The following is a 16,892-nucleotide window of genomic DNA, read 5'->3' as shown; positions in this document are numbered from 1 at the left end:
TTAGTTGAGTTTTAAAATGCCTAAAATATTATTAATAATCCTACCTTCATAAATGGTTATAATAAAATTAATGTTAATTAAAGCTGCAAGTAACGGTCAAATAAAAGTCAGGTTGGTCGAACAATTTAAATTTAGATGAATAAATACTTACACAATTTGGAGCGATATGCATTTAATTTTACTTGATTTGTGAGTATTTTATGTGTAGATATATAAATAATAATATTTACTGTTTCAAGTTCTCTAAAAATACAAGTGTTCACAAAACATTAATACGTTCTCTTTTCGGAGACGGGCGGACGTCACGTGATTTGAGAACGGGGGCCGCACAGATTGGACGGTGCTCACGAGGCGGTCTGTCGATCCTACGGCTGCGGGCGGGGGCGCAAGTTAGTTGTCCGCCCCGAGCGCGTTAATAGTCGCGCCGCCTATTTGGCGCCGCCCTCGCAAACGCACATACTGCCCGCTACGTGTCGACCTCGGAGCCGTCGTAACATCTTAGGGCCTTCACCGATTCCATCGCGGGGCCGAATGCTTTGGGATGCACGTAGATCCTTGATCGCGGCCGCCAAGATTCGTGCCGCAGAGGATTTGGAGTCCACTTCAGCTTCCGTGAGCTGCGTTATGACTCAGAGCTCTGATGACATGGCGACAGCAACAGCTTTTTCGACTATATATGGGTTATTAATATGTAGAAGGGCAACCACGTAATTTCAAAAAGGTTTGCGATAATAGAAGGGCAACCCGTGGTAAAACTGTGATTACCTGGAAGATGTAGGGGTAAGTACGGATCGCCCGCTCTCTAGCCTTAGCGACTGCCAAGAAGAGCTCGTGCCTTGTGTCGTGTCCTTGCAAGACTTTAACAAAGTTCAAAAAAGCATATAAATAACATTGTAAGAATAATGGTTATATTAATAGTGAAAGAGAATGATAAGAATAGAACAAATATGTGGAGAGGATGAAAGAGTTAGAGCTATAAGAAGAGTTTTCTTCCTTTTCATTCTGACAATGAGAAGATTTAGATTTCCGAGAAAAATAAATAAGATGAGCGTGGTTTAAATTTTCTTGATTCAGATGAAGTTTGGTGCCTGAAAACAGTGGGAATGATCAAAGAGAGCATACTGATAAAGAGATTTCATCTGCATCTCACTACATAATTGAGAGGTGGAGCCAAGAAAAGGGGTGAGGGAGACACCTTCAGCAAGCTTACAAAACAAAGTTAATCATGCGGTGAGCAGTCCATCCTTATCATAATAAATGGTCAGTGTACTTACTCATCAGTTCCCTTCAGGCACTTACAGGTACAAACCATACAGGCCAGCTCTGATATTCTTGGTGCAGAGTCCCCAACATTCCTCAAGTGGACAATCATCAAAGGGGATGGATGAGAGCTTGTCACTCAGCAGTGGCTTACTTTAGGGCACAAAACCATGTCAACAGCTCATTGCTCCACCAGAGGGATCCCGGAGACAGATGGTTGATGGAACAAATGCTATTATGTCATTTCCACTGCCCATACTGTCTGTACATTATGAATTCTTAAATTCATAGAGAAATCAGATAGTAGAATGTGAAATTTGTCACTCAGACATGACTTACTTTTGGGTACAAAACCATGTTCAGAGCACATTGCTCAACAAATACTAGCTGTCATGTCCAATGTCCATATTCCATACATTATTAATTCTTCTATCCATGATGAAAAGCCAGAGAAAACAATATGAAGGAAGATAGGCCTCCTGCTCCATCAAAAGGTGATTCATGTCACAGACCCAAATGGTCAGTAGGTTACCTTTTTTTTACCTTTAGCCTGGCTTTTAAAGGTGTTGGGAAGTGGGAAAGAGATGGGAAATGGCCATTGAGAAGGAGCACAGAGGTTGCAACAGAGGGTACATTGGGGTGCAGTAAAAAGCAGGTGGCATGAGCTAGTATGCAAACAGTGTAGGGTACATGGAAAGATGGAAATTGACACTTACCATACGGTCCTATAAACAAATGACTCACATCTGTTGAACAAAATATAAACTTCCCTGGCTCTTTGGCACCACATGAATCAATAAAGTATGTGAGATACTATTTGTCTCACATTTGGCCCCTAGGAACATGAGGGCTCACATGTATGCCCCCCCTGCACCTACAACCACCATTTAGGAAGGTCAGATTGTTGAGGTGCTTGCAATTCCACATAGATAGAGAGAGAGAGAGAGAGAGAGAGAGAGAGAGAGAGAGTGCCACACTTCATTTGTTGTATGCAGTGCTTTTTAATTCCACATGGGGAGAGCACAATGGCAACTTGTCACTCTTTTATTTATTGTGTGTAATGCTTTCAGTTCAAAGTGGAGAGAGCCCAATGGCCTCTTGTCAAGCTTCATTAATTGTATGTTGGCCAACTCAAGCTTCTTGCCTAACTCAAACTTTTCCTGTGAACCCCTGAGAGGTGGGGACAGAACAACAGTAACTACAACACTGTGAGAGCATGAAGAGGATGTAGATTGCCTCCATCATGTGTTTCATCCCTTTTCTCCTTTAAGAAGTTATGTCCCGCATGAGACAGAAAACTTTAAATGCTTGTCTCGGGTAGAATAGTATATCTACTTCTTGAAAGGGTCAAAGCTCCTCTAAAGATTTGTTGGGATTGGAGAAATTTTGTAGTACTTTGTGGCACATGGGTGCCAGTGCCAACATTTGGTAACAAGGACTCTTGGGAAGAGTGAGTAGCAGGCTTGTGCTTGCACAATTTACCCACTTGATGTGACAAGTTATAGAGAGGCCCCAACCTGTATAAACAGGTGGAGAGAGAGAGAGAGAATAAAAATAAAATTTATGGGACAAAGGAAAACAGTGGGTTTGTTCTTCTATAGGGTTGGGGGAATTATAACTTGCTGATTACCAGGAATGTGGTGTCGGAATGACATGTAATTATTATGAATATGACTTGTATCTTTGACTGATGGATATTGCAGAGAAGGCAAAGGCAACATTATCATGATGGTTGGGATCATAGTGTGTACCTTTGGACAACCACCTCATTGTGTTCAGAGCTTAAGTGACATCCAGTATTGACACACCTGCAGAGATTAGGTAGGTCTGAGATGAAACATGTCCATTATGCATTTATATTCTCCACTCAAATGATTAATGACAGTATATTTAAATCTAAAATGTACATATAGTTGATGCTAAACAAAATGTTCTAGAGAACCATAGCAGATAGAGTGACTATCATCTCAGGATCAGTGTCAGTCAATTTAAACTTAAAATATTTTCCCTCCAAAACTTTGTTGACCTATTTATATCGTAAAAATGTAAAAAACTAATTACAATTAGTATACATTAAGTTCGTTCTGGTGATTTTATGGACAAGAAATCTAAATACATGTTAATGGAAAATATCTTGGTGTAGCAAAGTAGTGTTGCTTACCCAACTATGAGTTGCAGGATGTACCTATTGGCAGTTTCTTATGGCCAGCTCTATTTTCTTGCAAGAATTTGGAGATGCATAACAGTGACAGTGTCATCATGAGAAGAATAAGCAAAATGGAAAAACATTTTTAGTTTTGTTTGACATGCAAAGCTAAATGTTGAAAAATATACATATTGACTGATTTCTCTTCTAGATGAATATGACTGTTTAACAAGCAGGATGTACCTGTGGGCAGTTTCTTATGGCCAGCTCTATTTTCTTGCAAGAATTTGGAGATGCATAATAGTGACAAAGTGACATCATGAGAAGAATAAGCAAAATGGAAAAACATTTTTAGTTTTGTTTGACATGCAAAGCTAAATGTTGAAAAATATATATATTGACTAAGTTCTCTTCTAGATGAATATGACTATTTAACAAGCAGGATGTACCTGTGGGAAGTTTCTTATGGCCAGCTCTATTTTGTTGCAAGAATTTGGAGAGAAGATGCATAACAGTGACAGTGTCATCATGAGAAGAATAAGCAAAATGGAAAAACATTTTTAGTTTTGTTTGACATGCAAAGCTAAATGTTGAAATATATATATATATATATATATTGATTGATTTCTCTTCTAGATGAATATGACTGTTTAACAAAATAGTTGGCATCCAATTTAGAGACTCCAGATGGTCAAATTGATCATGGAGTGAGTGCCAGTTCCAACTGCACAGTTGAGAGGGCTTAAGGTATGAGGAAAGTAGTTTACCACAGAAATGAAGGCTCCTTCTATCCTTGTTTCATCCACATGAGAGAAGGGAAAAAGTACAGAGATTAAATTAGATACCAAAGCAAAACGAAACATGGTCAGCTCAATGAAAGACTTAATTCCATCTCGATCATTAATCCAATCTGGCTTCTTGTTTCGGTGCTTCAATTCCACCATCCTATTTATTGCCTATGAATAATTTTCTTTTTATCTTTTGTTTTGTTTACAATGTCATCATTTTTCCTGCTCTTATTCCTCCCTACTGTTGCTCATGAACTATTCTACTCTCAACTCACGAAAACAAGAGGGGTAACACAAAAATGACCCATAATAACAATTCTTATTTTGTTTACTCGGGATCTGCTTTCAACTAGAATGGTCTACAGATACAACAGTCAGCCTTTACATAATCTAGTAAAAGATAGATCAAAATGTATACTCTCGGAAAAGCAAGGAGCATTTCATGATAACAACAGTGGGAGATTACAAATGTAATTTTCTCTAAAGATTTTTCAATGCTTGGTTGTCACCTCAGTATCCCACACAGGAATATAAAACAAGTTCAAAATCTTGCACACTTATTTGTACTTGAAGTGTGCCAAGAAAAAATTCAAAGGGGTTGCTTAAATATAGAATTTCCTTAATACTAGAAAAAAAAAAGGCATAAAAAGAGTACAAGAAAGAAAGAACCAAACACATCAGCTTGACCAAACAACAGGCCTGATAACCTTGATGATACCTTTAAAATGTCTGTACTGAGACTCCCACGAACATCGCTGGATTTTAAGCATGTAAAGCCCCCAGTGCTAACTGAACCGAAATGACAAGAAAATGATTGTTCGCAAAGCATCATCAGCAAAAAGACAAAACGTAAATTTGGCAGAACTTGATTGATTAATATATAAAGTAGACATCAAGAATTATCATACACTCTGCCAACACGAATCAAAAGGTAGCATAGCATAAGGTAATATGTGGACTCATGCTGGCAACCTCAACATATGGTTAGGACAATTTTTTTTGTCTCTGCCAACTAGTAGTTTGACATGAGATCATATAGTGCCAGAAACTAATTGGCACACCCTCATGCCACAACATGACAATACTTGGTAGACATGCCAAACTTAGCGCAAATCTAATCTTCATTTATTATGTCAAAAGCAACGGATAAAGGACTATTCGGGTTAGAAAATATAGCAGCTAGCTCAAAGTCCAATTGCAAATTAGTCAAACTAAGTCTATACATGTTCAGAACTATCTAATTATCACTCAATTCCTTTATAATGAATCCTGACACAACAATGGATTTATATGTTCCTCGTAATATGAAAAGATTTACTCTAAATAAAAACCACAAGGTCAAGGTTTTAGCCATAACCTTCTCTTATTTAGCTCATCTCACTAATCATTCTCCAAGTATCGATGAGCATTTAATAACACAGCTAGAGCTTGTTGTCTTATGTTGTCTTCTTACATAGTGTCATCTTATATGAAGACGAAGTGGCTTTTATAATTCAATGACATGTTAAAATGCTCGCCAGATCTGTCTTCTTTTGTGATAAGCACATTCTGAATATGATGAACCTGAGGCAGTCTTTTCAGGCCTGTAGTAGCCGTTTGTTCATTTCTCCATCTTGTGAATTCTAACAAAGCTAATCTTTATCCAGAAACAAAGAAAGAGCTCTAGCTGATAACAAAAACACATAGTAATTCTGATATCAGACACGGCAAAGAAAGACAAAGTCATATTTCTAAAGAGCTAACTTTTGAGAAGAAGAACATATTTCTGAAAAGGAAAAACAAAGTCATTAAGGCAATGATCAAAAAACTAGTGCTTGCAATAGACAAGTTTCTTCAGAAGGACAGAGTCCTTGTAAAACAAGTATAGTGACCGAAGCACGGAAGAGCATAAACCACAACAACACAATCAAATTAGCACCTTTGAACATTCTATGAAGATCACGATAACCTAAAGAAAATAGAAATAATTATAATGCTTCCAAAGGGAAGTTTAGCATCTTCTTTCATAGGAGAAAAGGTCGAATAAAGCATGTCGTCCTCTCCAATAAACCAAAAATAGGTTTCCTTTCGATAGAGAAACAACAGTACAAAAGAATCCTAATCGACTTCAACAAATGATTCCTACAACACGCTAATAATCAAACTCAAGATTGCGTGACACTTTCCCTACCCACGAAGAAGAAACAAAGGTCAAAACTTGGATAATTTACCGTCTTCATGCCCTAAGAAGGGCCAAATTCTCCAGGAAGGCCCGAGGCGAGCACGATCGGGTACGCAAATCAGAGTCCTATGGAACAAAAGCAAAATCGTTCGCAATTAGACGGAAAACGAAGCAATTTTAACCTACGAGTCGATGTTCCCTCCAAACTTGTGCGGCGAATCGAGTGAACTCGTCGACTACCGCGGCTTCGCTTCGCCCGTCGTGCATACTACATGGTTGCGATACAACCGAGTATAATTGGTAGGAAAACGAAACCAATCCGGTCTGCAATCGAACCGGACCAGATCAAATCATGCTCTTCTCCCTTGTCATTTAATGTGAAAATAACATTTAATGTAATATCAATAAGAAAAATAAAAATGTACAACGAGTTTGGCATTTGAGTTTGGTGATAGTTGAAATTTAATGTCTTAGCTATCTGTGTCTATAGAGACAAGAATCCATCTTATTTCTAAGGCGAATTCCTTGAATTCATCAAGATAGGAGTTTTCATCTGGACACAATATGAGAAAATGATAGAACTTATTTCTGGATAATAATTAGACTCCAAAAAAGATGAAGCCTAAGCAATTTAATGTGCAATCACATGAATCTCAACCCAAAGCAATGTGGTTGAGCCACAACAAGAAGCTTCAGCATTCACCTCTACAGAGGACACTGCAGAAGAGCCATTAAAGGTAGCCTGGCAGAGTGAACTGTGATTTCTCTGTCTTGGACTCTCTTTTATTACGGCTTGCTATAAATACTTCGCCTTGTGTTGTTGTCACTGTGCTCTCTCTCCCCTCCTCGCCCACTCTACCAGCCGATCCTGGACCGCCGCAGGGCATCGAGATCGCGCCGGGATCCCTGTCGCCGAAGACCCGAACCTGGCCGGAATCCGCTGCCGATCGCGCCGGAACCATGGCTTCCGGCAGATACATGGCCTACTCCCCTTCCCCCTCCACCGCCCCGCACTCCCCTCACATCCCTGGCATCCGCTCCGCCCTCGGCGCCCTCGCTGAGCAGGAGAAGTAAGACGCCCCGTTTCCCTCTCAAAAACCTGATTTTTGTTGGAAATGATTGATTCTGGCGTTCTTCGATCTCCGACCGTCTTGCTTCTCTTTGTTTCGTTTGAATATCGATCTAAGACGCCTCGCTTTCCTATCAAAACCCGACTTTTGTAGGAAATGGTTGATTCTGGCGTTCTTGGATCTCCGACCGTCTTACTTCTCTTTGTTTCATTTGAATATCGATCTAAAGTCTCGAACTTGCGCTCTTTTTGACTGTACTTATTCTTCTGGACGATTGGATGCTGGTTCGGTTTGTGTGTTACTCCTATATGTCGACTATTTTCCAGGTTTCTTCGATGTAAAGTTTAGATTTTTCGGATCTTTTCGTCCTCTGCTTGTTGGATGGATTTGGGATTAGTGTCAAATCTGATATGTGACCTGTTCTATTTTCCTAGAGTTATTGTTGTGACCATCAGTACGTGGGTTGTTCTGTCTGCGAAACTTGGAGTATTGGAACTCCAAGATTGTCATAAAGGATAATTGTTTTGCAGGTATCTCTCGGAGTTACTGGCTGAGCGTCACAAGCTGAGTCCTTTTATGCCTGTCCTTCCACATTGTTATCGTCTACTGAACCAGGGTGAGATTCGGATGTACTTGTAATTGAGTTAATTCTGATGCATTATCATGTTGGATTTGTCCATTGAGAGACCTTCCATACTTGTTTCAATAGTGCCTTGCTTTGTGCTACTAAAAGGATTCTAACCTAATATTCTTTTTGAGGATGATGTCTCTCCTATGCACAAATGCTTAGGTCTCTCTATTTTCTTGCCCTGATTCAAGGAGAGCATGAGCTTTTCTTGCCCTCTATTTTCTATTGTCATATTGATCATTGTTGTACTTTACAAGCCATGGTAAAACCCTTGAAACACGTACATCTACTGTTTGGTGAAAGCTCTGTGGCAAATATACTTCCTAGAGATTTCTCCTTTTCTGGGTTTGGTTCATTATGTCATTTGAGTTTGTGGCATTAAACGAGACATATTTTGCACTGATCTTTATCTTAGCAAATAAACATGCAACTTTAAGCGGCCAGCAGACAAGTTTCAGCCTAAGTATTTCCGGGCACGCAAAGATACGAAGGTCAGGCATTCACTTTTGAGATAAAAATCAAGAATGGTAGTTGCTACACAGCAATAAAAGAAAAGAAATTCTTGACATCCAAAACCTTCACCTTTGAGATAAAAATTAGGAATAGTAGTTGTGATACAACAATAAAAGAAAAAAAAAATTCTTGACATTCAAAACCTGCTTTGCTTTACTCTAACTCTGCATGCGTAACTCATGTCATTTGACAAAAATAAAAGGTGGAAGCATAAAAGAAGACCAGCTTAAGTATCGACCCTTTATTCAAATAAATGAGATGGCTTTAATCATCTCAGTTTGTTGACAAAAATAAAAGGAGGAAGAATAAAAGACTAGCTTAACCATCAATCCTTTGTTCCAATTATTGGATTCCTTTACTAATTGTATTTTGTAATTCTTCTTAATGTTTCTGTAATTGACACTACATGTTGGCTTGTCTTATGGAGCCTTTTAACAAAAACTTATGGTAACTTACGTGGAGTAACTTGTACTTGTCTAATACTAAGAATTTGTTACATGAAACTGATTTTATTGTTCCAATGACATACTGATTGAAACTGATTGTTGGTTTGACCCATATCTGTGTTTTTACTGATTGCTAATTTCTTAATGAATGCTAACCTGTACATTTTATGTTTGAAATTGAAATTTGAAACAGAGATAATACGTGTTACAATGCTCTTGGGAAATGCATCTCTTTTAGATCAAAGTGAACATGGTAGCCCGATGACTACTGGAGGAATATTTCCGAATGGAGGAGCAATTGACATGAATGGTTGGGCATTGGCGTCTCAATCTGAAGTATGGATACTAACCATTAACATAATTCCTCCTTTTGACTAAATTTACTGTTCAAAGAAGCATTTTTAATGTTTCATGCTAACTTGAACTTATAGTTTGACTTTTAAATCCTGACTTCTAGTTTGACTTTTACATTCTGATCTGTTCTAGCAATTTATGCTAAAATTTAATGCCTGTTTTTGGTTCTTTGTCTCTTCCAGAGCCATATTTACATTTTTTGTGTTTTGACTGTTGCAAACTTGTGTGACTACCATGACCCCACCACATTATGTGTCTTGATGCTTTCTCACTTTAGGATTGCTAATTCGGAAGCAAGTTGAATTTGTTTGCCTAATGTTGCTTTGGATTGTCATTTACTTAATGATGCTAGAATTGATCAATAGCCTAAACTCTTAAGCATCCTGAGTTTTCATAATGCATAATGGATGCTCCTGATCGATAATCTCCATAGTATGCTTAAGGCTTTTTTATTTTACGTCAATGGCAATTGCATGGTTCATAATTTTACATTTATGTTAGTTTCATACTTCCTAAACTGCATTTAGTAGAAAAATTTTCAACAGGGAGGAACTCTAATCTGCATTTGTTTGTTTTGTGCTAGACCTTATAGAAGTAGAAGTTTCCATTTGAATTTGAACATCTTTTTATCTGTAACTTTGATTTTCATGCCTGTCCATCTCAAAATCTTTCAATGTAAAATAAAATTTCTAAATACACAATGCATCTCAAAATCTGTTATTTCATGTTTATTATAATTTCTTTCACTAAAACAATTAGCTGTTATATGCAGAGGTTGGGATCAATGCAGCCTTCATCTACGCATGGTTGGCTTGGCTCTCAAAGTAGCTCTTCAGGTCTCATTGTTAAAAAAACTATCAGGGTTGATATTCCTATAGACAAATTCCCTAATGTAAGTTCTTGCTCTTTGTTTAAGTCTGAGCTTTATTACTACTCAGACTCACAAGGTAGTTTTATTTAATTCTTCTGTTGATATAGTATAATTTTGTTGGCCGGCTTCTTGGTCCTCGAGGAAACTCCCTAAAGCGAGTGGAGGCAAATACCGACTGCCACATACTAATAAGAGGGAGGGGAAGCATCAAAGATTCAGCCAAGGTAAACTTCATGCTTTGCTGATCTTGCAATCATCCATGTGTACAAAAATTTATGGGTATACCTCATCAACTTATCAAAGTCCAACCATATGAAAAGGGAAAATCCATGTATGAAAAAGATTTCCCTAGTCAGTTTTGACTTGGAGATCATGTTTAATTATTCTTTCAGATTATTCGTGTAATTATTGTCTCCAAACAAGTTTATGTAGTATTGGTTATTTCAGAGCTCTGGCTGATTCACTCATCATATGTGGTGAATACTAAAATTAGATTCCATATGATTTAACTTCCAGAGGTTAATTGCACATTTGCAGCTTTATCTGGTGACCTTTTATTCCTTATCTTTTGCCGCTGTTTGTCACAGAGATTGAGATGCTACACCACATTCTGCATCCTCTTAATCTGCTCTAATATCAATTTCAAGTTTGTCTGTATACTCTTTTATTCTGGCTATACCAATTACCTTGGACTCAGTATCTCCTGTATGGTCAAGGTCATGTCCTTGCAAATTTGAAGCAACTTGAATTTTGACACGACTGTCAAGTTTTTTGTTTTTTTTTTTTCTACTCTTCTGGTGATGATTTTCTGTAAGAGAAGGTGAAGAGCAGGAAAACAGCATAAGGATAGTTGAATGTCTCCTTGAATCTGGAATTTGCAAAACTTGACTGTGCAGCTTTCCGTGTACCTTTTGCAGGAGGAGATGATGAGAGGGAAACCAGGGTACGAACACTTGAATGAACCACTTCATATACTGGTAGAGGCTGAACTGCCAGTTGAAATTGTTGATGCTCGTCTGATGCAAGTTCGTGAGATCCTTGAAGATATGCTCAAACCTGTGGTATCTTGTTCCCCTTTCAAATCCCAAGATTTTTGACATTCTAAGTTCATGTCTCTCATCCTTTCGTTCATTCAGGAGGAATCACAAGATTTCTTTAAGAAGCAGCAGCTTCGAGAGCTTGCCATGATCAATGGCACACTCCGTGAGGATGGGGCACATATGTCCGGTTCTGTCTCCCCCTTCCATAATAGTCTCAGTATGAAGAGAGCCAAGACAAGGGAGTGAAGTGTTTGCCGGTTTAATAGGCCCGCCATCAAAGCCGACACTTGATCTGCCTGTGGCAGCTACATATACATTGGAATCGCTTGCCAGCAGCCAATGCATCACAATGGGAGTGCTGGCACCAACAACAGTCCCATTTCACTTTGTCGGTGTACTTTTCTTGAATCAGTGGATATGGTGATGTTATGCAAATTCCTAATGCGAGATCATGTCTCTTAACAAGCTGGAGAACTAGGGTATGAGCATGTGTTTTTCTGCTGTTCTTCAATAATTAAGGGGTGTTTCAGAAAGATACTCTTGTAGTATTCTGTATGCTTGGATTTTATTCTATTTAGGACTCTGGTGATGACATTATATATTCTTTTGGTGGAAAACTTGTCTTAGTTTGAATATATGATATTCAATACTATGTTGGCTTGATCTATCATCGATAGATAGAGCAAGTCCACATTAAGAATCTCTCTCTAAAAAACAAAAAAAGTTTGTTTCATTTGATTATTTGCCCAAGTGTTAGAGATCATTGTCATAAACATGTAGTGTATGTTTGCAGGAATCTGATGCCCATTGGGGTCCATATTGTTTTGACCATTTAATCATGAACACCATTGTTCAACAAATGGAAGGTTCCACAGATGCATAACATCATTACATGAATTATGCTATGCATGGTTTTAGTTTAGATTAATATTTTATGCCTGCTACATTCAGTTTATGATTTTTGAAGAATGCAATTAAATTGAAATTATTCAACCTCAGCACAGTTCAGAGCAATCAAAGCCCATAATCAACCATATATATATATATATATATATATATTAGATACAAAGACATATTTAGAAAATTAAAAACCATGGTAAATCATTAAATAAAATTTTGGGTAAAGAATATATAATATCACATTGTGGAGATTAATCAAATAAAAAAGGGAAAATTACAAATACATCCCCTGAAACAAGTGATTTTTGCATATATTCCTCTAAATTTTTATGTACCACACATATCCTTGCAAAATCTAAAATCCTGGATATATACACCATACAATTTGACTTTTAATTGAGACCCTAAATAACATTAATATAATGTAAAAAATCATTATGATTTTAAAAACATTAGAAACTATTTTAGGTATTTAAATATTTTTAATTCAAATTAATCATTCACTATAGCTAGACATGTTAAATCTGATTTTTTTTTTATTTTTATGGATGTTAAAAATAGGAAATATATGTGAAAATTATTAATATTTGAAGTCATATATATATATATATATATATATATATATGTAAAAGGGAAAAAAATTAACGGATAAATATATTAAAACAGCTCAGAAGAATTCCACACAAATTAATCAACGGTTCGGATTCTCTGATTTCTTCACCAATCATCCAATCCGCCAAAATCGGACGGTGGAGGAGAGGAGGAACAGAAGCGTTGCTTGCTTGTACCCACGCTCGAGGGTTTGAACACCCGCTTCCACGAGCTTGGCCATTCGCTTCTTTTGGAGCCCTAACTCGCTGTTCTCTTCCGCTCTGTGGCATCGCCATCTCCTCGATCCAGGATGAAGCTCGTCAGGTGATCGATCTATTCCCCTCCATCCCGCTTCCTCTTTCTCGTCGCTGTTGCTTATCTGATGCTGACGCATCTGCTTGTGAAAACTCTTCTTCTAGGTTCTTGATGAAGCTTAACAACGAGACCGTCTCGATCGAGCTCAAGAACGGCACCGTCGTCCATGGAACCATCACAGGTATGCCTCTCCCGTTCTGGTTTGAACCAGGGTTTTGGTGAAATCCAAGCTGTGCGTGGATGTTCTGCCTTCGGTTTAGGGTTTTTATATCATGTGATCTTGTAGTTTTCTCCTCCGGTAGGGAGAGGGGGATTTATGAGTCATACGAGTTTCTCTTGTGACGTTGAATCTGGGATGCTTAAGACTGGCGTGTTCAGTTTTTGCTGTGGTGGCTGAATGGGTCCAAATCTTGGTGTTATTTGCATGATTACGGAGGAATTCATCTATACACATTGTGGATGGCTGATTTGGAATTCACATGGGATAAATGATCACTGATCTATGCTCATGATGCTTGTGGCTTTTCCTTCTGAAAAGGGGTGATACTGAAGTGGAAACAGTTATGTTTTGACTTGGACATTCTTCTGATTGTCCTCAGAAACTGATCTTCCTCTTCTCCCCAGAGGGCGAAGAATCTAGTTGTTTTTTTTTTTAATTCTTGTCATATGAATGCAGTGGGTGGTAGCGCATGGAAAGAATCTTGATTCAGGTGCCACAATTGTGGATTTTCCCGGTTTATGAGTAGGCATCAATTACAAGTATATTGTTATTATTCAAGATTCAGTTAATTTCAACTTGGATTTTGCTGCTTCTGTCCCTTTTCTTAAAGATAAATTTAGGAACTAAAATTGGAGTTGGCATATGCCAAGTCAACCTATAAGGTTTTCTGGGAACAAATCTGGAGGCTACAAGAGGTAGTTTCTTAGATTGGATTATGAACCTTAGGAGGTCGAGTTTGACTTTTTAGTTTACATTCACTTAGCAGTTCTTATCCTAGTTATGTATTTTTGGAGAATAATTGTATCATTAGTGGTTAGTCAACCTTGTGAGTTATGTGACCACCTGGCACGGGAAGCCTGTAATATGTTGGTCTCATGACTACCATGTTGAGTTGGTTCTTGACAAGAAGATTCTTTCCCAGTTGACTTATGATCTTTTTTTCCTTAGATTGATAACATCTGCTATTCTTCCCTTTGAATTTGCATTGTGATTTATGGAAAGACAGTCGAGAAATCACAATTTCATTTAAGATTGGAAGTGTACCAATTTAATGGTTGTTGGGGGTATATGAAGTAAGAAAATTGGATACACTGGAATTTGGAGGCAATTTGTCATTATTGTTGAAATAGTAAGTGAATTAACTGCTGGAGTACATAAAATGCTGCCCAATCCTATCCATTTTTTGCTGCCTTATCTTTTTGGCATCTGTGCAGTTGTTGTTTTGTAACCATCCTGCATATTCTTAAAGCTGCTGAAGTGCTTAAGACCACTTCACAAGTCTAAAATCTAGAAATATAAAACTTATTACCACTTCCAAACTTGTTCATTTTTGTTATAGGGGCTACATATGAGTGAGTATTTTGCATGTTATTACACTTTTGTGGGAGTTTGCTGTCCTTTTAAAGCTTGTCTAATGTTAATAGCCTTGTCACTTCTAATTTCATGTATTCATTCTTTCCTCTTAACTCTCTACAGTCTCTTAACCATACTCATCTGAACGTGCCATGGTCCCCCACTTTTACTTCGGCTATGAACCTTGTTTCTCTTTAACGAGGACATCTAATTGGAGCAAGAATTTGTATTGCGCTTGATAGATTTAATGAATGCTTAAATAGACTACTGGGTAGTGTATCTGGTGCATATGTTTTTTTATGTTTGTCATTCTTGTTATTGGTTTACTACCTTGTTGTCCCAAAGTTAAAGAATAAACACCAAAGACAAATAAACCTGAGGAGGAAATGTACATTTTAGGTTGTTAGGTTGACTCGAAGACTCCTTTACGAAAGGTTGGTAGGGAACATAAAAAAAATGGTAAAGCATTTAATTGTTGGCAACAAAATCAAAGTTAATTGTTTTTGGTTCAAATATAGTATTCAAAAGTGAATTTTATGTTCTAATACATCGGCACCAGTGGTCAAATTCCAAGTATTGCTTCTGTTGATTCTTTTATGTAGATGTTTGATACTTGTATGTGATGTTTTTCCATTTTCCTTGAGAATAATTTTCTGAGAGGTATTGTTTAAGTTTTGTATATTTTTCGAATCTTATGACTGTGCATGCAAGGATTAATTCCTATCCTGAGGCACAAAGTTGACTTCACGAGATGTTACATTTTTGTCACAGACAAAGCCCTGAACTATGTGGTTGATATGATTACTGTAGCATGATCGTATCTAGAAAGCTATTTATTACTTGAATTAAGATATTTTAGGTATAGCAGATGGTTAATCGTATGACTGATAGATGCAAATTCCTAATCTGGTTGCTTTGCTGTCTTGATTGTTGATTTTATTTTTGCGATCCAGCCTACCTAATGCCTTGGTGGTTCTTAATAGGTGTGGATATTAGCATGAACACACACTTGAAGACCGTGAAACTTACCGTGAAAGGGAAAAATCCAGTTACCCTTGATCACCTAAGCGTGAGAGGTAACAATATACGGTATTACATCTTGCCGGACAGCTTGAACCTTGAGACATTATTGGTCGAGGAAACACCTCGGGTAAAGCCCAAAAAGCCTACTGCAGGTATGTTATAATTTTTACCTGTTACCTGCATAATCAATCTGTCATCAAATCCATGGTCAAACTTTTATTTTAATGTGCTTTGTTGATCTCAAACAGGGAGACCAGTGGGACGTGGTCGTGGACGCGGCCGTGGTCGTGGACGAGGTCGGGGCCGTTAACAATGTCATGCTCATGGTAATTTTTGCATCATCTGTTTTTGTACAAATAGCCTGCTCTTACTCTTGAGTAGTTTCGTTTGAAAGCTTGTCTTCTCAAAACAGCAAGCAGGACTATCTGTTTTTAGCTTAAATAGCATAAGTGTTATCATCTGCGATGAAGCTTTAGAAGCAACTAAAAGAAATACTGGCTTATGTTATCATTTCTTGTTGTTGTCTGAGTGTTGTCTAGTGGGGGTCCTGCATTAGAATTACTTCTATTCCTGCTTCTTTAGTTCATCGCGGTTGTTGATAAACTGAGATTTCTCTTTTTGCTTCAATTTTTCTTCACTCAAATTTTGTCCATCTTCTAAAATTCTAGAAGTCATTCTAGACAAAAGTGTTTGTAATTTAGACAAAATCACATGGCTAAAATGAAAACGGAGAGCCATGATGACGAAGTATGCAGACCTTTAGAACTAGAACCTCGTTCTTCTGTCCCTAATAGATCCCGTAGCAACATTTTTTAATAATAATCTTGATGTTTTCGTGTTGTGCATTCATCTAAACAGCAAAATGTCATTTTTGTTTGCCAATAAGAACGTTGTATTAATGAATACATGCACAATCTCAAGTTTATGCCTCGTCTTTGGTTCTTTGTTACACGATCATGTCCTTTTGTTGTCAATAAAACCGTCGTTCAATGACTTTATGCTTGGAAGAGTGGCAATAATTGGTGTGCAGGTGTTTGGCGCACAGGGAAAGCCATCCTTCATGTGTTATATAGGAGGGTCCAAACTAACGGGTACGAGGCACTTATGCTGCCTTTAATCCCTCGCCTTGCATTACTAACGAGAAGTGTCATTGGAGTAGGACGCCAACCAATCCTTGCAATGCTAACCAAAAGACCATATCTTATTCCTTTCT

At 37.8% G+C, this 16,892-nt stretch overlaps 2 protein-coding genes and 1 long non-coding RNA gene across 8 annotated transcripts; 2 read left to right on the top strand and 1 right to left on the bottom strand.

Annotated features, from left to right (window-relative positions):
- Positions 1 to 230: 230 nt before the first annotated feature.
- LOC135609780 (uncharacterized) lies at positions 231 to 6,730 on the bottom strand. Of its 5 annotated transcripts, XR_010485900.1 has the most exons (7): positions 6,405 to 6,730; positions 4,913 to 4,983; positions 3,012 to 3,068; positions 1,600 to 2,134; positions 1,123 to 1,522; positions 766 to 857; positions 231 to 617 (listed from the first exon to the last, which is right to left on the bottom strand). It is a non-coding gene; the product is annotated as an uncharacterized LOC135609780 (long non-coding RNA). The 5 variants fall into 5 exon arrangements; XR_010485898.1 differs by having other exon boundaries at positions 231 to 670; positions 1,123 to 2,134; XR_010485896.1 differs by having other exon boundaries at positions 1,123 to 2,134; positions 6,405 to 6,729.
- A 414-nt stretch (positions 6,731 to 7,144) lies between these two features.
- LOC103981041 (KH domain-containing protein At5g56140) lies at positions 7,145 to 11,876 on the top strand. Of its 2 annotated transcripts, none has more exons than XM_009397616.3 (7): positions 7,145 to 7,425; positions 7,956 to 8,041; positions 9,206 to 9,348; positions 10,139 to 10,258; positions 10,345 to 10,461; positions 11,155 to 11,298; positions 11,374 to 11,876. In XM_009397616.3, the coding sequence occupies exons 1-7, from the start codon at positions 7,316 to 7,318 to the stop codon at positions 11,521 to 11,523; spliced, it is 870 nt and encodes a 289-aa protein (XP_009395891.1). In that variant the 5' UTR covers positions 7,145 to 7,315; the 3' UTR covers positions 11,524 to 11,876. The 2 variants fall into 2 exon arrangements, with proteins under 2 accessions (XP_009395891.1, XP_064959474.1); XM_065103402.1 differs by having other exon boundaries at positions 7,174 to 7,425; positions 9,251 to 9,348; positions 11,374 to 11,712.
- Positions 11,877 to 12,958: 1,082 nt separating this feature from the next.
- LOC135582822 (small nuclear ribonucleoprotein SmD1a) lies at positions 12,959 to 16,189 on the top strand. Its single transcript, XM_065103401.1, has 4 exons — positions 12,959 to 13,092; positions 13,188 to 13,264; positions 15,640 to 15,831; positions 15,928 to 16,189. Exons 1-4 carry the CDS (start codon positions 13,079 to 13,081, stop codon positions 15,987 to 15,989), a joined length of 345 nt encoding a protein of 114 aa, XP_064959473.1. The 5' UTR covers positions 12,959 to 13,078; the 3' UTR covers positions 15,990 to 16,189.
- The last annotated feature ends 703 nt before the right edge of the window (positions 16,190 to 16,892 follow it).

The sequence above is a fragment of the Musa acuminata genome, chromosome BXJ2-4 (assembly GCF_036884655.1).
Source record: "Musa acuminata AAA Group cultivar baxijiao chromosome BXJ2-4, Cavendish_Baxijiao_AAA, whole genome shotgun sequence".
NCBI classification, from domain to species: Eukaryota; Viridiplantae; Streptophyta; class Magnoliopsida; order Zingiberales; family Musaceae; genus Musa; species Musa acuminata.
Note: the sequence above shows the minus strand (reverse complement) of the source record. Positions and strands in the feature narration are given on the sequence as shown.

Coding starts and splice junctions, on each gene's coding strand:
- LOC103981041 (XM_009397616.3), top strand. CDS start 7,316: ATGGCTTCCGGCAGATACATGGCCTACTCCCCTTCCCCCTCCACCGCC. Junction 8,042..9,205: donor TTATCGTCTACTGAACCAGG/GTGAGATTCGGA, acceptor AATTTGAAACAG/AGATAATACGTGTTACAATG. Junction 9,349..10,138: donor CATTGGCGTCTCAATCTGAA/GTATGGATACTA, acceptor TGTTATATGCAG/AGGTTGGGATCAATGCAGCC.
- LOC135582822 (XM_065103401.1), top strand. Junction 13,265..15,639: donor CGTCCATGGAACCATCACAG/GTATGCCTCTCC, acceptor GGTTCTTAATAG/GTGTGGATATTAGCATGAAC. Junction 15,832..15,927: donor GCCCAAAAAGCCTACTGCAG/GTATGTTATAAT, acceptor GATCTCAAACAG/GGAGACCAGTGGGACGTGGT.